Source organism: Corvus kubaryi, unplaced genomic scaffold (assembly GCF_017639235.1).
Source record: "Corvus kubaryi isolate FWS band 111438036 unplaced genomic scaffold, C.kubaryi_AGA036_p1.0 split1-37296, whole genome shotgun sequence".
NCBI lineage: Eukaryota > Metazoa > Chordata > Aves > Passeriformes > Corvidae > Corvus > Corvus kubaryi.
The window spans coordinates 12,027,977-12,047,566 of record NW_024582075.1 but is presented as its reverse complement, the minus strand read 5'-3'; the positions used below and the strand labels follow the sequence as shown (position 1 = coordinate 12,047,566).

General features: G+C 40.8%; 1 protein-coding gene across 1 annotated transcript in view; it reads left to right on the top strand.

Annotated features, from left to right (window-relative positions):
* CNTLN (centlein) overlaps positions 1-19,590 on the top strand; it is a 179,762-nt gene that overhangs the window by 22,230 nt on the left and 137,942 nt on the right. The window contains 4 exon segments of the mRNA XM_042013181.1: positions 4,209-4,343; positions 4,928-5,082; positions 12,216-12,246; positions 17,753-17,886. Coding sequence (XP_041869115.1) covers positions 4,209-4,343; positions 4,928-5,082; positions 12,216-12,246; positions 17,753-17,886 — 455 coding nt within the window.

The window sequence follows — 19,590 nt, the reverse complement described above, 5'->3', positions numbered from 1 at the left end:
TTTGTTTTGGAGGACTGTATGAGAATATGACTAGCAATGCTTTTTGTTAAATGTGCATATGAGTGCTCAAGAACCATGAGGATTAATAAAGTTGAAAAAATATAGAGAGAAATTTAAGAAAGCTTAATCAAGGGAAGATACAAAATGTCACTGGCACATTTCTAATGGTGTATACTTATTGATAAATTCCTGCTAGAAATTGAAAACAGGAAGGAGAGGAGGGGTTAAAAGTGTGGTAAGTCAACCTCAACTACTTGGCGAGGAAAAAGAGATGATGAAAGGGAGAAAATATGTCGTAAAATGTTGAAGTAGAAATTCTGAGGAGAACCTTAAAAGAAATGGTATTCCCACATTTAAATTTAATAAAATAATTTCATTACTAAATTAATTTTTTTTCTGCATAAGATGTCAGGATTTTAACTTTAGTAATATTTTTCCATGTGCTGTATTAGAAGTGGACTACTGCACACTAAAAGCTTCTGATAAAGAATGCAATGAAGAAAGCACAGAATTTAATATTTGTTACCCTGATCCTTTTGGTAGTAAAAATCAAATGCATGCCCCTTTGTTGCATTCATAGATGGACTCCATTAATATTGTTGTGCACAGAATTTTTTCATGAAGTGCTTCAACACCCAGTGTGTTGGTGCATTTCTGTATTAGCAGCAACATTGAAGGATATGTCAGTTTTGCATTTCTGCTAGATAGTTTTTACTCCAGTTTTGGTTAACTGCTTCAGATGAAATAAAATCCACTCTTACTTACATTTTATGAACCTGTATAGAGGTAGCTATGCAATACTGATTTAGTAGTGGAGTCTGATCTGATTTCAAAATGCAGGGTTAGGAGCTGGTTTCCCGCATTTTTGCCTCAACCGCCAAAATAAGAAAATTTGGAATGCACTTAATGTACTAATAACATGTACAGCTGTTGTTTCGTAGTTCTTTCTACACGCTTTTTATGTAGTAGATTAAAAAATATTTCGCTAAAGACTGGAATTTCAGTGATGATATCTGCAATATCAAACAGTATGTAACTTCTGGTAATTGTGTCCTAACTCACTTTTTTTTTTGAATCAGACTCCTGGAATTAAAGGTTTGCTTTTGTCACCCCTTTCACTGTCTCCACAGTGAAAATTCACAAATGGGTAAAAATGAGGTTTTAATTTAAAACCTTTTTTTTTTTTTTTTGGCTATTCACATGAAGATAATTTTGACATCCTACTGCTGTGAAAAGACTTATGTGTTCAGATTTAGGACAAAAAAGGCTATTGTGTCCTTTTGGTTTTGATCTGTTGTTTTCATAGCAGATTTTCTCAGTTTGACTTAGTATGTGATTTTGCTTCCTCTTCAGATTAATATGAAGGTATTTAAAAAAGAAATAGTATTTGGTAGTAAACAGTGTAGCTGTATTATGGAAGCAAAAAAATTGTACTGTAGGTAAAGAGATGCCATGGGAAAGGATGAAAATGAATTCTGGAATGACAGTCCTCTGAGCGTCAAAAGGTCTGTTCCACCAGGTCACAGTGTTTCTTTCTGTGTACTGTTGCCTGGAGCACTCTGGGCTCCAGCAGTATACAGGGGATACTCTTTGATTCTTCCCACCTAAACAGAAGGGTAAAATCAGATTCTTTTGGTTTTGATTAGAACAAATTCATTTTAGAATAGGTTTCTTTCTTGGAAGTTTGTCAAAGTGTACTTTAAATGTCTTAGTTACATTAGGGTTTTTTATGGTTCTTGACCTCCAAGCTGTCAAACACTGCTTTTGCCCTATTGTATTCAAACAAGGATGACTGAGTCAACTCAAAGTGCAAGTTGAGATTGTTCTTGTGTAGTGTCAGACTGTCTATATAGTATCTAGACAAAAATCAGTAGATACTATGGGAATAGATGAATTCCTGATGGGTGTTTTACCTGGTGAAATCTGTCAAAATAACCTCATGTCAGAAGTTGCCCCATGTGTTGATTTGGTATCTTTTTTTTCTCTGCTGTTTCCCTTGCCTACCAGAATAGGGTAGTCTTTTAGGAACACTGCTTGTGTTCTCTGCTGTAAGAAATCAATCTTTACTCTCCTATTATATGAAGTAATATATAGGTTGAGGAAGCAAAGTACAAAAACAGCTGCACAGGAAAAGGCAGATGATAGTTTACTTAATTGTCTGTATCTCAGAAATTCCTTTTTATGACCCTTATTTCTACCCAGTTATGGCTCCTTTGTAATACTTCTGGTTTTTTCTCTTCTTTATAAGTGCATGAAATAAGCAGATATGTGAGTAAAAGTTCAATTCATTTAGAGGAAAAGATAAGAGCATGCAAAGTGATGCCCCAAAAAAATGCTTTGAAACATAACATTTTTTTTTCCATGCAAGTGTAACTTACCTAGGTAATGTTTCACTACTGCTGCAGTAGATGACTTTGTAGACTACTCAGGTGAGTTTGCTGCTTAGTGATCGATGTGGTATATTTGCCTTTTGATTGATTCAAAGTGCTAAGTCAGTCAGTTGTGGAGATAAGTAATTAGTGTGCAAGTCTGATTCAGGATAACCCGTCTGACTATTCTGCAAGGTATTCACAGTAAGTAGTTTATTTCAGTTGAAAATTAATCCTGAGCAATACAGAACAAACATTTGAAATATCTAGTTGCACTTTTGTACCATCGTGTCTCTGTTCATTCTCTAAATTGCTGGAAAACATCCCATTCAAAACAGAACCCAAATATATCTGATTTTGCTTCACAAATACACATATGCTTACCAGTTTCTGCACAGTGTATAATGAAACTAGGTACTAATATGATGTACCTGTGTTCTCAGGAATTAGATGCCTTAAAGAGCTGGAGCTTTTATGAAAATGTGTGTTTGTGAATTTTTAGGTCAGAGCCAATAGTCTCTTTCAGACAGGTGAGATTTTTAATGATGTTTTAAGGATGTCTCCAAGTACAGACTTTTGATAAATGTTAAGTAGTAATGAGCTAGAAGGAAGACTCAAAGGAGCCGCTTACTCTAATTCCATGAGGACCAGGGAGTGGGAGGGTAACAAACAAAATTACTGATGCTTTCCATAGTAATGTGGATACATACCTTTTTAAAGATTCAACTAAATCATCTCTGCCAGCAGTAGTTTATTTCTGCAAGTGTAATAATATATCCAAAGAGCAAATGTTTTGTCTTTTGAATGGTGAAAATGCGACTTCAAATGTACTGTTTTGCGTGTTTTTTACTCAGCACGTTTTCCTTCTTTTTTATGTCTGACATACTTATGAACCAGATGTAAGCTTTAGACAGTGAAAACTCTTACATGTATTATCAGATGTATTGTAGAATAATCCAGAGGATTATTGTTTTGTTGTTAATTTTTCATATTTCTGTACACATTTCATTTTAGCTTGTGTATTAAAAGTGAAGCAGATAGACTTCAGTACTGACGTGAAAGTTTCATCAATTTTGTACCACAGTTATGGTGTCACTGCTAGGAAAATATTACAGATTAATGCCCTTTTGATTTAGAAAGAGATGAGACAAAATAGACTGTGGAATTAAAGCAGACTCCTTCAGAAAAACACAGTTCTAATGGCATTGCAAGTATCATGAGAATCAAATGAAATTATCACAGAAACTTGAAGTTCTTGTTTTATGGCAGTGGGATTTTTCTGTTTGTGGGTGAACTGACCTATAGTATGTGTTGAGCAATGTTGTATTATTTTCCTTGAGCTCTAAATTCAGCCAGACTTAATTCTCTTTAAAACTATTTTGTATCATAATCGTTTTGGTAGCCTCACTTAATAGTCATTTCTGTTTACTGTCACAAAATATGGAAGTTGTGGAGAATTTTGAATTCAGCTCTTTGGTTTAATTTTTGATGTGCTAGCAGTGCACGTTAAATGGTATTCTAATATATTCTTAATCCATAAACACAGATATAACTTCTGTAAATGACTGTTTTTGTATAAGCTTCATTGAGTAATTTCCATTCAGTTCTGCATTTATAGGCTTCTTTGTTCAGTAGCAGCAGAATATTTGGTTCCTCATTTGCATTACTGTGTCTTACAGTCATTCAGCTTTGAGTATGATTAAAGTACTAATGAATTAAAATAATGCTGTGAAAACTGCATATGTCAGATAGTTACATTTCATAGGCCTAAAACACAGGACATGCATGCTCTTCTCCATTTGCTTTTTGTCTATGAACAAATTTTTTTTTTTTAAATAGAGACTCACAGGACAGCAGCAGGAGATAAACAGCTTAATGCAGAGAAAAAGTGCTGTGGATGAGGAAAATACCCGTTTGAAGAATGAATTCGGTAACTTGAACCGGAAATTTTAAGATAAAAGCCAAGAACTTAAGGTATATTGACTTGTACATAGTTTTGTAAGACTGTAGCTTTGAAGTACTTCTTTAAGCAGTGTCAGCCTTTGTGGCACAGAAAGTGACAAGCTTGGAGAAAAAATTGCCTTAGGCCTTGCTATACCTTACCGTTTTCTCACATGCCAACTGAGAAAGATGCTTTAAAGCCAAGAATCCAAGCTTGTAACTTTCAGATAAATAGTTAATGATGGAAATGGAGCAAAGAAAGTAGAAGTGTGAAGATGTGGCTTCTTGTAATTAGATTCTGATGGGACTGGCATTATTAATTGATAAAGCTGAGGTCTGGGAGGATATGTCTGTGTGGGTCTCAAAAATAGCTGGGGACAGCATCAAAGGCAGCTTGATCAATTAATGGGCTCTTTGCAAATGTGTACTCATCAAAGCTGTCATCCAGCTAAAAAATATGACCCTTCCACCTGCATGAAGGAGGCCAATAAAAGTACACAGGTGACCTTGGCCATCAAATATAGAAGAAGCTGCTGTGAGGGTAAAACTGCACAGTTTATATTTGCTGATTAGTTCTCACTTTTTTGTTTATCGGCCCTTGTGGTACTGTTCTACAGGACACTGAGGAGTGTGCACGAAAGAAGGAAGAGCAAAACAGACTGGTTATAAAAAACCTGGAGGAGGAAAATAAGGAATTAAATATATGCTGTGCTGACCTGCTAAGTGACCTGGAGAAACTGAGGAAACAGGAGGCACAATGGAAAAGGGAAATGTAGGTACAAAAATGCTGTTAGTGAGGATCTTCTTGTTATTTTTCTAAGTCCGTGAGAGACTTTTCTCTCTCACAGAAGAGGTAGCAGGGAGTGTAAACAACCAAGCCACCTGCAACCTTGAAAAGTCTTGTTTATGGTATAGTAGAAAATATTTTGATAATGGATGTTTTAGGATTTTGGCCAATCACCCCCAAGGGGTGGCTGGTCCTTTGTCCAATTAGACTATGAAGAAAAAAGTCTATAAAAGAGTTTGCAAAATAATTAAATAAATCAATCTTGCTGCACAATTCCTGCCTGCTGGATCTTCTCCTCCTCCTCCTCCCTATGGCTGCGGGACACAGTGATACCGTAGGAACCAGGCCTGCAGTAATATTTGGTGCTGCCCGATGTGATTTGCACTCTCTGACGTGTCCTGCTGCTGAGAGCCAAGCCGAATTCCTGTAGAGGTACGCTGTTCCTTTACCCCCCGGGACTGGGAGGTCCGACAGAACTGAGAAATGGCGAACAGCGGCTCACAGAACGATGCTGTCGTACTGGTCTGGAAGGGTGTGTTTAGCATATTGCACACCTCCATTCCTGAAAACTCAGTTCGGGAATTATTAGACTGGGCTACTTTAAAAGGGATTTCCATGGACAGAGATACTGCCCTGGACTTTTCCTTATGGCAGGAACTCGGCTCTGCTGTCCGACACGTGCTCCCGACTGGGGAGCCGGCAGCGTTAGAATTATACAAAACCTGGAGGTCGTTATTTATTCTGCTGACAGCCCTTGACTGTGATAGCAGGGCTGGCTCGCCTGTCTCGGTGATGAGTGACCGAGGAATGTCCGAGGGGGGCCCCGCTGACTGGGCTTCTGGGGCAAGTGATGGTGGATTTGGAATAACCCCCCCGGCTCCACAGGCAGAGCCTGCGCCGGCTCACCCTGCACAGTCGCAGAACTCCGCAGCCCCCAGGAACCCCGCGCCGCCAGAGGCGGGGGGGTCAGGGCAGAGGCAGGGCGCGCAGCCTGCCTTGCTGTTTGGCTGGACGGCAGCCACAGCTTATCCAGGGCTGCAGATCAGCGGCTTAGCAACTTGGACACCCAGAGAGCCTCCTAGTTTACTTCCCTATGCACCTGGATCTAACTTAGCGGGCGTTGCGCCGGGCGTGCCTCCCCTGGGACTGCCTGGCTATGGTCCGCTGCCCTCCCTGGCGCTGGACTGTTCTGCGCAGTCGCAGAACCGAACCATGGACCTTTTTATGCAGCATTTGCCCTTTCTGACAGAGCTACGAAACCTATCCCGAAGGATGGAGGACTTGCTCAGCCTGTTAGAGCGGCGAATGCCCAAGCCCGCGCTGCAAGCGGCGCCAGCGCTGGCCATGCTGTCCGCGCCGCCCACGCCCACCCCGCCCCCCCTGCCAGAAGCGGGAGCCGCGGCTCTGAGCTGAGAAACGGCGCGGCCGGCGGCGAAACCGGGAACAGCGCTGCCGCGGGAAAACCTGAAAGTGGCAGCGGCTGCTGAGCGCCGGCCAGAGACGGCGGCGCCGAGCGCGCCCGGGGAGCGCGAAACAGCAGTGGAAGCGGCAACCGCACCGAACGTGGCTGCTGTGCGGGAGACGAGCGCGGCACCGAGTGCAGCCGTAGCTCCAGAGTCGGCTGCAGCTTCAGTACCGGCTCGGTCGGATCTGGCCGAGACGGCCTCCCGTAAAGAGACTGCTGTAAAAACTGCCGCGCAGCCAGCTGCAGTCTGTCCTGTCTGTTCTGGCTCTGGCGAACTTAGCCAAAGTGCCCCTCCTTCCCGTACATTTCTGTTCCCTCCCAGCACCCCAAAGTTGCCTTTGCCTGATGATTCCTCGTCAGGCAGTGAGGCAGATGAGGTTCTGGCCCCAGGTCGTCAGGCGGTTGTAGCCGCGCGGCGAAGAAAAAGGCTGCGCCGGCCTCGCCCCTGGACCTTTCCGGACTGCACGGTAACAGTGCGTCCGACGCATCATAATCGCTTCCTAGAGTCTCTTAAGATGCAAGCATTGGGGGAGGGTGACTGGAGGTTATTAGAAATCCTTGGAATGCCAAATAGATCTGAGGATTCTGGGGGTGACTGGGGAGCTGTTACACTCCATCCGCAGGCTGTGCCCGACGTTCAGGATGGTACTGGTTCCCCAAAAGCGATCCGAGCTTTCCCAGTGTATAAGGCTCTCCCAGATTCAGGAGAGCATGACAAGCATGAGGTAATTGCTTGGAAAGTTGCCCAGGACCTCCAATCCAAGGTGGCACAATATGGGCTAGGTTCTGCTGAGGTTATGCAAATAATAAGGGTGATAAATACAGATTTGCTTTCTCCATTTGATATCAGACACTTAGGTCAAATTCTATTTCAACCTGTACAATTTACAGTTTTTGAGAAAGCCTGGAGAAAGCTGGCCAACAAGACTGCATTAGCAAATTTGCAGCTCCCTGCTGCTGATCCTAGACAGACAGCAGGAGTGGATGCTTTGATGGGGACTGGTCCCTTCTCTGATCCCAGTCTACAGGGTAACTTGCCCTCTAGCATCCTGCAGCAAGCTCAACAGGTCAGCATGGCTGCCCTGTTGAAAACCATAGAGTTGTCAGCACCCAGAAAGCGATATACTGAAATAGTTCAAGGGAAATCAGAGTCATTCCTTTCTTTTGTAGAGAAAGTTGCTGCTTCTCTCGAGAAGCAGGTTGAGGATGACGGGTTAAGACAGTTGTTGTTAAGGCAGTTAGTGAGAGATAACACAAACGAGGAGTGCAGAAAAATCATAGATGCCTTACCAGGGGATCCTGAGGTAACAGACATGGTCAAAGCCTGCACTAAGGTGGGATCTGGGAACCAGAGAAGGTCTGCTTTGGCTGCGTTCCTGCAGCCTGTTCACGCATCTTCTGGTCGTGAACCAAAGCAACCAAAACAGGTGAAAAAAAGGAAGCAGCCTAAGCCGAGCCAAAAAGAGAACACAGCAATCCCCCAGTGCAAGAGGTGTGGCAGGCCAGGGCATTGCACGGGCTACTGTAGATCCCGGACTCATGCCAATGGTCAGCCTTTGTCGGGAAACTTCCGCCGGGGTGCAAGGAGGGGGAATTGCTCTCCGATGCAGTCGCTCCCCCAGAGAGTGGCACAGGTACAGGCACAGGCCTACCCAGCCACCCTAGAGACAGCACCCAGGGATCAGACGGTTTTGACGTCCATACCTCAGCTGCAGTTGTCTTAGACTCTAGCGGTGTTTATAAGGTTCCCTTGGACGCATATGGACCCTTAGCCCAGGGATCCAGTGCGATGCTGGTGGGAAAACCTGACGTTGCCCATCAAGGAATCTTAGTGCACTCAGGAGTTATTGACACTGACTTTAAAGGTCAGATCTGTGCTATGGTCTCCACGCAAAAACCCCCTGTAACTATTCCTGAAAAGACCTGCCTTGCTAAATTAGTGCCTTTTAAGTCTTGTGTCCCCAGGATAGAGCAACAAACTCACGAAGATAACGGCAGTGGATCTACGGGACTTCCGCAGGCCTTCTGGACTGCAGACATCTCTGACCAAAGGCCACAGATGACCTGTACCCTGGTCCTGCCGAACGCCCATCCACCCTGGACTCAGCTTCGAGGTTTGATTGATACGGGTGCTGATGTAACTATCATCTCCTTCTCTGCATGGCCTCCCTCATGGCCTTTAGCCCCGGTGGGATCGGCCATCGCAGGATTAGGAGGATCCACACAGAGCTATTTAAGCGAACAGCCTGTGATGGTGAGGGACCCAGAGGGGCACACAGCTACAATTAGGCCTTATGTTACTACCACTTCCCTTAACCTTTGGGGGCGGGATGTGTTGGCAGCTTGGGGCGTACGGATTGGGACAAATTTTTAGTGGGGGTCACTGTGCGTGGGGGCGCACAGCATCCTACACTGCCTTTGCGGTGGTTGACTGACACACCAGTCTTTGAGCCGCAGTGGCCCCTACCAAAAGGGAAGTTAGACGCCCTTCATCAGTTGGTTCAGGAACAGTTACAACAGGGGCACATTGAACCTTCTACTAGCCCCTGGAACACTCCTGTTTTCGTAATTAAGAAGAAATCAGGGAAATGGAGGTTATTGCAGGACCTCCGGAAAGTTAATGCAGTAATGGAAGGTATGGGGGCATTGCAGCCTGGCATGCCCTCTCCCACCATGATTCCTACGGAGTGGGACATCCTGATCATTGATTTAAAGGATTGTTTTTTCACAATTCCTTTGCATCCTGATGACAAACCAAAATTTGCCTTTACTGTGCCTGCCATTAACAATGCTGAACCTGCTAAGAGATACCAATGGAAGGTCCTCCCTCAAGGGATGAGGAACAGCCCAATTATCTGTCAGTGGTATGTCGCCCAAGCTTTAGCCGGAGTTCACAAGCAGTTTCCTGATGCACGCTGCTACCATTACATGGATGATATCCTGGTGGCAGCATCCACTCGGGACGAGCTGCTGAGAATACAGCCTCAGCTGCTCTGCATGCCTATGGATTAGAGGTAGCTCCGGAGAAAGTTCAACAGCATCCTCCTTGGAAATATTTAGGAGTGAAAATTTTGGACCAAACTATCCAACGCCAAGAGGTGCAATTCCTGGATTCGATTAAAACCTTGAATGATGCTCAAAAGCTGTTGGGTGTCATCAATTGGTTACGACCTTATTTAGGTCTAACTGCAAAGCAGCTTTCCCCTCTTTTTAATACACTAAAAGGGGACCCTGATCTGAATTCACCTCGGGAGTTGACTCCGGAAGCGCGGCAAGCGCTGCAGGAGGTCCAACGGGCTGTTTCCGCTCGTCAGGTTTATCGAGTGGATCCCTCCATTGCTATCACTGTTTTCATTACTATTCCAGACCTCCATCCTGCAGGTATCATTGGACAGTGGAATACACAATGGCCTGATCCTTTGCATATCCTAGAATGGGTCTTTTTGCCTCACCAGCCAAAAAGACGGTGACCACAGTGTTTGAATTGGTCGCTTCTCTGATAATCAAATGCCATCAACGGTGTTTGCAACTGATGGCTGTGGATCCTGCAGTAATTGTCATTCCGATCTCAAAGGAATACTTTGAGTGGAGCCTCATCCATAGTGCTCCTTTGCAAAGCGCGCTGCAAAACTTTTCAGGGCAGATCACTTACCATCTGCCCAGCCATAAATTACTGCAGCTGGCAAAACTGACCGTACTTTCCTTGCAGCTGAGAAATAGCCGAGTGCCGGTGCAAGGACCCACCGTCTTTACGGATGGTTCAGGGAAAACTGGGAAAGCCATTGTTACCTGGAAGGAGGGATCGGAATGGCAGGTGCTGAAGGAACAGAAGTCAGGCTCTGCTCAGTTAGTTGAATTAAGGGCTGTTACCATGGCTTTTCAACGATTCTCATAGGAACCTTTGAATTTGGTTACTGACTCTGCTTATGTAGCAGATATCACCCAACACTTAGATTGTTCACTTCTGAAGGAGGTGAACAATGCGGCTCTGTTTTCACTGTTGCAAACCCTGTGGTCTGCGATTCAAGCTTGAGTGCATCCGTATTACATTCTGCACATTCGAAGCCACACCAGTTTACCAGGGTTTCTAACAGAAGGCAATGCCAGGGCTGACATGCTGGCCAACCCTGCGTGGGTAGGGCCTCAGCCTGACAAAATTGCACAAGCCAAGGCATCGCACTGTTTCTTCCATCAAAGTACACATACCCTGCAGAAGCAGTTTCATTTAACGCCAACCGAGGCGCGCGACATTGTCAGCGCTTGTGCTGACTGTCACGGACTCGCTGCGCCTTTGCCAGCGGGGGTAAACCCCAGAGGGCTAAAAGCCTTGCAGATTTGGCAGACAGATGTAACTCACATCCCAGAATTTGGTCGGCTGAAATATGTGCACGTGTCTATTGACACTTTCTCCTCAGCTATGTGGGCTACTGCTCACACTGGAGAGAAGGGCCGTGATGTCATTGCCCATTGGAAATTGGCTTTCTCAGTCCTGGGCGTGCCAGCTTCTGTGAAAACCGATAATGGTCCTGCCTACGCCTCGGAGAAGACGCGGCAGTTTTTACACCTATGGGGTGTAGACCATGCCTTTGGTATCCCACATTCTCCTATTGGCCAAGCCATTGTCGAACGCGCTCATGGTACCTTGAAGCGTGTTTTGGACAAACAGAAAAGGGGAATGCATGGAGAAACCCCACAGAGCCGACTAGCAAAAGCTTTGTATACAATTAATCACCTTACAGTACCACAAAATTCAAATAATCCTGTTATTCTGAATCATTTTCTCTCATTGCAGTCTGCAGGCGACAGACAGACAGCTATCCCGGGCAAAAGTCTGGGTGCGGAATTTACTCACTAACCAGTGGGAAGGCCCTCATGAGCTTATCGTTTGGGGTCGTGGGTATGCTTGCGTTTCCACAGATACTGGGATACGGTGGCTACCTTCAAAATGCGTTCGCCCTGACCTATGGCAGCAGAGGCAGAACAGGCAACCTCCAAATGATGACCAGAACGCCAACCATCCAAATGGCAACCAGAATGTAGATCATCAGCCTAATGACTCTTCTGATGATGACCAGGATGTCAACCATCAGGCAGATGGTCCTTCTACAAGCAGAGACTGGGATGGTCCTTCCACAAGCAGAGACTGAATTTTGAATTTCTTGTTATGGAGTCTGATAGTTAAAGCCTTAAGGACATTTTTAGAATTAATAACTGATGTAGATTTCTATTTAGGATTAACAGTAGGGTTGTTATCTTATAAAACAAAAAGGGGGAATTGTAGGTACAAAAATGCTGTTAGTGAGGATCTTCTTGTTATTTTTCTAAGTCCGTGAGAGACTTTCCTCTCTCACAGAAGAGGTAGCAGGGAATGTAAACAACCAAGCCACCTGCAACCTTGGAAAGTCTTGTTTATGGTATAGTAGAAAATATTTTGATAATGGATGTTTTAGGATTTTGGCCAATCACCCCCAAGGGGTGGCTGGTCCTTTGTCCAATTAGACTATGAAGAAAAAAGTCTATAAAAGAGTTTGCAAAATAATTAAATAAATCAATCTTGCTGCACAATTCCTGCCTGCTGGATCTTCTCCTCCTCCTCCTCCCTATGGCTGCGGGACACGGTGATATACCGTAGGAACCAGGCCTGCGGTAATAGGGAAACATCTGGCAATGATGCCAGAATAAAGGTATGAAGTGGAATGGACTCCTAGATGTTATTTGAGAATTAACTTCTCCAGACATTTCACTACAAGTTATTTTCTTTAAATAGCAAGTTATATATTCAAATCTACCAGTGGGGACTTGCATTCATTTACATTCTATCACTTAAGACCCACAGCTTTTTAAAAATTGATGCTGCAAAGCAGGAATCTGACTTCAAATAGTCATCTTAAAATGTAATCATTAAAAAATAGAAGATGCTGTACTTTCAGATAATATATATGTGTGTAAAATAATAAAAGCTTAAAAGTATTACCACAATTTTTTTCTTGATTTGTAATTTATTTACCTATAATCTTGTTGCAGTAGACTTGATCTTCATTGTTTTGGAAGAACATGTAGTTCCAAATACACTGTGTCCTGGCCTCCAAAGATCTCTGTTCTGTAATGGGTCTTATTATTGCTTAGAATATATTAAAAAGTTTATGATAGTTTATGGTAAAGCAAAAAAAGGAAATAACTGAATACATGGTACAGAGTATTTTCTCTTATTTAGATGATACTTTTTCCTGTTTCCTGGTGGAAGTTGGCTAGTGTTTTTTAAATTCCTCCAAGAAATGAGCCACAAACATGCTATCTTAGTGTTCAACAGCTGCCTATATACACACCTAGGTAGTGGATTCTTTTTGTTTACATGACTAACGTACACTTACAATGCTGTGTTCTTTTACATTATCGAAGTATATTCATTGCCTTAATTATCTAATTAACACGTCACCCAGAAATTCCCTTTTTTCCTGAACTAGGAATTTTGGTGATGCTTCTGATTGTTATGGTGATGGAAACTCTTTTGAAAGAGCTTAATTCAGATCTCACAGGAAGTAAAGTTCTTGCAAATTGACTTCTTTGGACTGGTTATGATGAAAGCGTTATAGGTTTCCCAGGAGAAGAAATTATTTGTTGATTCTTGGGAAAGAAAAATCTACTGTGCGCCAAACTGATAAAATAATTTTTAAGTTGTCAAATGTAATACTTGTAATATTGGACAAATTATTGAAAATCTGTTACCCATCCCTTCAATGAACACAGAATAAGTTTTATGTCTCTGTCTTTGTGGCTGATGAGGCACATTGATGAGTGAAAGAGCTGGGTGATTGTAGGGATGAGAATTAGTAGAGTTGGTATTTCAGAGGGGTTTTACAAGCAGGTTCAGCTGGTGTCTAGAGTGTGACAGAGGGTACTTCTGGGGATGGGTGTTGCCTGAGACAGCCAGGGCTGTCACACGGTTGGATTTGCTGTTTACAAACAAGGAAGAACAGATTAAGAAAATAATAATCAGTGGCAGTCTTGGCTATAATGACCATGAAGTTGTCAAGGCCAAGACCTTGAGACAATGATGGAAGGAAAGTAGCACAGTAGAGTCCTGGAATTAGAAGCAGAGTCTTCAGCTGTTCCGGGAACTTGTCGGTGGAATCCTGTGAGAAGCAGCCTTGAAGAGTAAGGAGCTCAGGAAAAACTATCATGTCTTTAAAGACAGCTTCCTCCAAGCCCAAGTATGGTCCACTGTGATATTCAGGAAAAAAAGTGGATGCATGAGGAGATCAGCTTGGCGAAACAGAATTCACCACTAGACTCCAGTGTAGGCTGCAGGTGGAAAACAGTATTCAAGAAGTGGAAACAGTGAAATCTGTAAAGGAGGAGTTGAGAAACATTGTCTGGAAGGGTGGCGGTAACCTACCTGCAGTTTAGAGTTGCAAATAATGACTGGTAAAACCAGAGTTTCTTGCACTGCTTTATCAGTGAAAAGCTGAACACGGAAAATGGGGATCTGCTGCTGAAATGTAACAATTATAATTACAAAAGGTAATAGGTACAGCAGAGGTACTAAATGTTGTCTTTCCCTCAGTCTTCTCCAAGACGTCCCCAAAAGTTTGTGCCTAGAGAGAGACTTCAGTGTGAAGTACTAAGAATGGATGTGTTAGAAGATACCTGAGGGAACTTGACTAGTACACGTCCATTGGGACAGCCTGAGATGAACTGCATCCAGGGGTGCTGGGAGTGTTGGCTGCCTCTCAGCCTTTAATTTGGGAGTTGAATCAGCATCTTTTTGTACATGTTTTTTAGTAATAAACAAGGAATTTTACAGTATTAAAGATGTGTTGTATGCAGATGTTATCAATGTTAGTCTCCTCTATCTGAAAGAATAAAAAGAGTCCTTATCAAAATGAGCTAGCCCAACATTGCCTTTAAAACCTGTATTAGATGCTAGAAATGTAACATCTAAATCACAGATTGCTTCTTTGGAAAAATGGTCGCCTGTACAGAGGCTGAACTAAGTGTTATTAGCCTTTTTTTTTTCTTTTTTTTTTTCCCCCCACCCCAGTCTTTAAACCATATCCATTGAAGAAAAGTGCCACTTCTCACTTTCAAAGACTGGTTGTTTTTCCTAACCTACTGTAACCTGAATTCGGGTATAAAATTCAACTTCTTCAAATTGAGAGAAAGGAAAAGCTGCTATGGCTAGTTTGTCCTTTCGAAGAACATTTCTTTAAAGTTTTGTCATATTAGCTGAAATCAGAGTGAGACAGGTTAACAGGAGGATACCTGATAAGGTGGCAAAAAAGTTGACAGTAGTGTTTTATTGTTTGTCCTTTCTGTATGTACCTTCATGTAAATAATGTACAGTATACAGAAGGTTGACTTAGGTCTTTGCTTTCTGCCTAAAATAGTTCTTGAGAAGTTTTTGTGCTTCTTTTGTGCTTCCCAGAGTTTTCTATATATCCTAAAAGTGAACAAGTGGAAAAGTTGCCAACCAGCCATCTGTCTCCCTATCTAAGAATCAATTAGGTATTTGAGTTATTTGATTGTTCTTTAGGTGAAGGTTACTTAAGCTATTGTTTATTATCAAGATGACTTTTTCCCCAAACTCAAGTCACAAAAGGTTTTGTATGTAGATGAAAAAATGTCAGGCTGGCAGATTTTAAGTGGAAGTGAAGTAAAAGCTAGTGGAATTGCTTACTGGTGCGTTGTTTGTTTGTTTTTGTTAATTCCTAGTTAGCATGGTACTTCTTGAAGTTTCTAAAGTCTGAAGGTCAGAACTTGCAAAGAAACAGCCATCTCTCTCAAGAGGAGCCTACGATTTTAGTTCCACTAAAAAATGAGAGTTTTATTGAGATGGGACCTTGAAAAATTACTCTCACTTCTGTCATAATATGTAACAGGAAAAAGCGTGAAAACAAAGCTACTGTCTTTGAAAGTGACTTTCAACAGGTTTGAAGCTACAAATAACAAAACTGTAGTGTTAATTCATAGTGACTCCATAATGGGCATAACTGTGCTGCCTCATGCCTTGGTTTTTTATGCTTTTCATTTTGAAGTTCTTTTAAATTCACCTTCTCTTGCTGTCTGGCAGTGTTTAAGTCCGGGTTGGATAAGGCCTTGAACAAGCTGACCTAGTAGATCTCCCTGCCCATGGTGGGGAGGCTGGAACTAGATGACCTTTCAGATCCTTTCTAACCCAAACCATTCTATGATTCTGTTTTAGATTTCTGATTTCAGTATTAAGCTGAGCTTTTGTACATCAGTATGCAGTATTTCAGTAGGTAAGGTGTTTGTATAACAAGTTTTTTCTTTCCCTATTTTCATGTTTTTCAGTAATGCTTCCAAAAAACTCAAGCTTTCAAAATTGGTTCAAAAGATTTACCTGATTAATTTCTTACTTGAAAGCAAGAGCTGGAGTCACATATGTCACAAATGGAAGTACTGAAGGATACTTTTTTATAATTTTAAATTCTGCCATTAGATAACTTCTAAAGTTGTATTTATGACAAAATAATGTGTTACGTATTCTCTGTATTGTACCGTGCAATGGGTGACAGGAACTTACAGCACTGGTAACGTTAGATTTTTTTCATCCCTTCCATGGAAAACCTCTGCAACTCTATAGTGTGGTATTAAAAATAGTCATATAGAATTTATTCACAGAATATATGAACTATTACAGTTTTTGTTCACATATTCAATACCTTTAGCTGCAGAGGAGAAAAATACTGAGGAGAAACCCTACAATTATTTGTCTGCAAGTTACAAATACCTCATTACATTAAAAAAATTTCTTCATATGTTGATAGTGAACTGTCTCCTATCATTTTGATTTTTTCGTTATTCAAGGAAAAATAAGGTTTTTTACCTAGCCTTTGACATTGAATGGTGACTCCTTTGTTGGGTACACCAAGTATATAGCCTGATATTTGTCAAGAAACAAATTAATTTCCTACCTCATTCACCTGTGAATTTTGGTATTTCCTTACATCAATGTTACTAACAGGACATCACAGTTCTTGTAAAATTTCATGGAATTTGATTGTAGTACACTTCTCATACATCTAAATACTTATAAGACATTTTTATGCAATTTTAAGGAATTTTATTTAGAATTTAATTATTCACTTTTCAGTTATAGAAATATTTTGATAACCTCAGTATTTAAGATATTGCTGAAAGGGAAAAATATACATTTCTTTATGTCTCTAACGAAGTCGGTATGTAAATGGAAAACTAATACACTCTTGGCAGTAGATTAGGGATGATATTCTACTAGGAGGCTTTTATTTTAAATTATTAATGAATCATTGAATATTTACCTTACTGAGAACGAGTGGTTGCATCTGTGAGTAGCATGATTCCAAAGCAGGTCTAAGGCTGTTGCCAGCGTCTGAAATTCTGTTCTAGATATTGCTGTAGTATTTGTATTTCCATTCTTGCCTCAAAACACTCTGGGGAGAACAGTCATACAAAGCTTCCTGAAGACTGATGTGCTCTTCTGAGGGAACTCTGGCAAGGTTTATGTAGAGATTGAAGTCTTGCTTGAGTAAGGTGCCTTACTGCTGTGTTTCCTGGATACACCTTCACAGTTTGCTGACTAACTTCTAGCTTAGGGCAAAAGGCAGAGCCTTGCTTGTTTACACTGTTTTCAGTGAGCACTTTCAGAAGTTTTCTTGTATGCTGTTTCTTTTCCTGAATAAACTATTCCTTGCATTGTATTAACAGATCAAAATAAGAGCAGGTTCAACAAGCAGTCTCAAAAATGAATCTGTATCTGTGGTTCTTAGTTCATATACACAATATTGTAAATTTTTCTGAGAGCTGAAAACAATGAATGCATAGCTGCTTTTTTTTAGCAGCTTCTACATAGAAAACAAGGTTTAATCAGTTCAGTAGTTAAATAGGGAACTACTGTTTTGCAAAGATTTAATTCAGGATCCTCCTTCCACATCCAGCAATTGAACTAAGGAAAACTTCTTAGAGTAAAGAAGTTGTGGCCACCTAAAATTGGAAACGCGCATTTTTTTCTGGTATTTCACATTTTTCATACATGCTCATATACCTATATGTATTTGCTTAGACCACAATAAATGTATGCGTGTATGTATGGACACATCTATATATCTATTTACATAGATAACTTGCATAGTAGATTTTAATTATTTCTTCTGCATTAGCTTTAATGAATTTCAAATACTTTCTTTGCAGAATTTGGAAACTGATCTAGCAGAGACAAGACAACAAATAAAAAGTTTGCACAGTATATGCTGTAACTTGTCATCTCAGGTAGCTGTGAAAGAGGAAGAACTTTTCCAAAAGGATTGTGATGTGGTCAGAGCTAAGTAAGTATTTCATAATGACTTCAAGTCTGAATCCTCTCAAAAGGACTGTTGTTCCACTTACAAAGCAGTATCATGCATTAGAGATGTGCAACAGTGTGTTTTAACATTCTGTTGCACAAGACCTAAGGCTTTTGGAAGTCTACCAGTTTATGTAGACTCGTTCTGATACATTTTGACTCTTGGTGTATCTTACCAGTTTTTGAGTAGTGATAGACTTAAAACATTACAGTTCTGTAATTAGCTTTGGGTCAGAGAACTACCAATCTCTACTGAAAGTAACAAAGTAACCATTATGATTAGTGACATAAACATTAATTAGAAATGCTAAATGCCCTAAACTTGAAAAGGCTTTAAGCCCAAGTTTAACTTTTTAATTAGAGTTATATCTGACAAGTCAGCAAAAGTCTACATAGGCCTGTGCTGAAGGTTTAAAGTGCAATGATTTAAGCTTTATCTTAGGTCTCACACACTATTTCTTCACACTGAATCTGTAAGATTAGTGCTGTATTATTTGTGTCTTTGAAAAGAAGTAAAGGACAGAATGAATTACATGAATTGAAAAGACTACTGAATTCCCCAGAATGAAGGTAATGTCAGAAGATAATTGGTAACTTTAAGTGGATTGTCAGGAAATTGCCCGTTTTTTACTTCTTAATTTCAGAGGCATAGACAGTGTTTAACTTCTATGATAGATAAATAATATTCCCTTCAATATTCCTTTAAATTGACGTTTTGCCTGAAGAGCTGCAGTTGGGAAGTAGAAGTAATTGGTATGGATACTTCTCTTTACTTTCCAAGCACAAATATTCTTTCTATCAGGAGTCACTATCTACATGTTTTTTGGGGAAAAAACCAAAAACCAAGAAATATGATTTTTGATGCATCTGACCTAAATTGTCATCTTGTTGAAATCTTTACAAGAAAACTGATGTCTTGTTTTATTCATGTTTAAAAGGAATAATACCAGTTTGGTTTAAAAAAGTCAATAAACATGGGCAAGCTTATTGGGAAATTGTATTGAAAGAGGAAATCAGTAGCATTTGTGAAATTCAGCAATGGACTAATAGAATTTATCTCCTGAAATTATTCTCAGAAAAATATATATGTGTGAGGACAGAAAAGAAGGCATTTTAGTCAAGTAATCAAATTAACAAACTTACTGCTTGCTGGTTTCAGCTTAGGATATTGCAATCTGAGTTGGCCAAATCATTGAACTTCAAATTTCTCAAAATATGTTCTTTGTTATTCACTACAAAACAACCTCTTAGAATTTGGCACAAACATCTCATTAAAATACGGAATTAAAATAAGGGCATTTTTGAACATAAGGTCTGAACATGAGGTAATAAAGAGATGAACAGCATACTTATTTTAAAGTAAGTCTTTTTCTATGTTTTTTTCCATATAACCAGTCCTCTAAATTTAAGGAAAACAGTAAATCAATCAGATGGGGTTTTTTGTATGCTTTAATGTTTTCCTACCTAGATACTTAGTGGTATTGCAATGAATAATAGTATTTTTGATATCACTAGTATGTGAATTACACTTCACATGTCTGTATGTATATGTTTGATCAATATAATTATAATTCATTGTCTGCTAACTTCTTTCTGCTAATCTTTCTCAATGAACTTCAGCTACAAATTTCTTGTTGACATTTCTGTTATGAAGAAAGAAGGCTTACGCTTATATTTTGTAAAATTC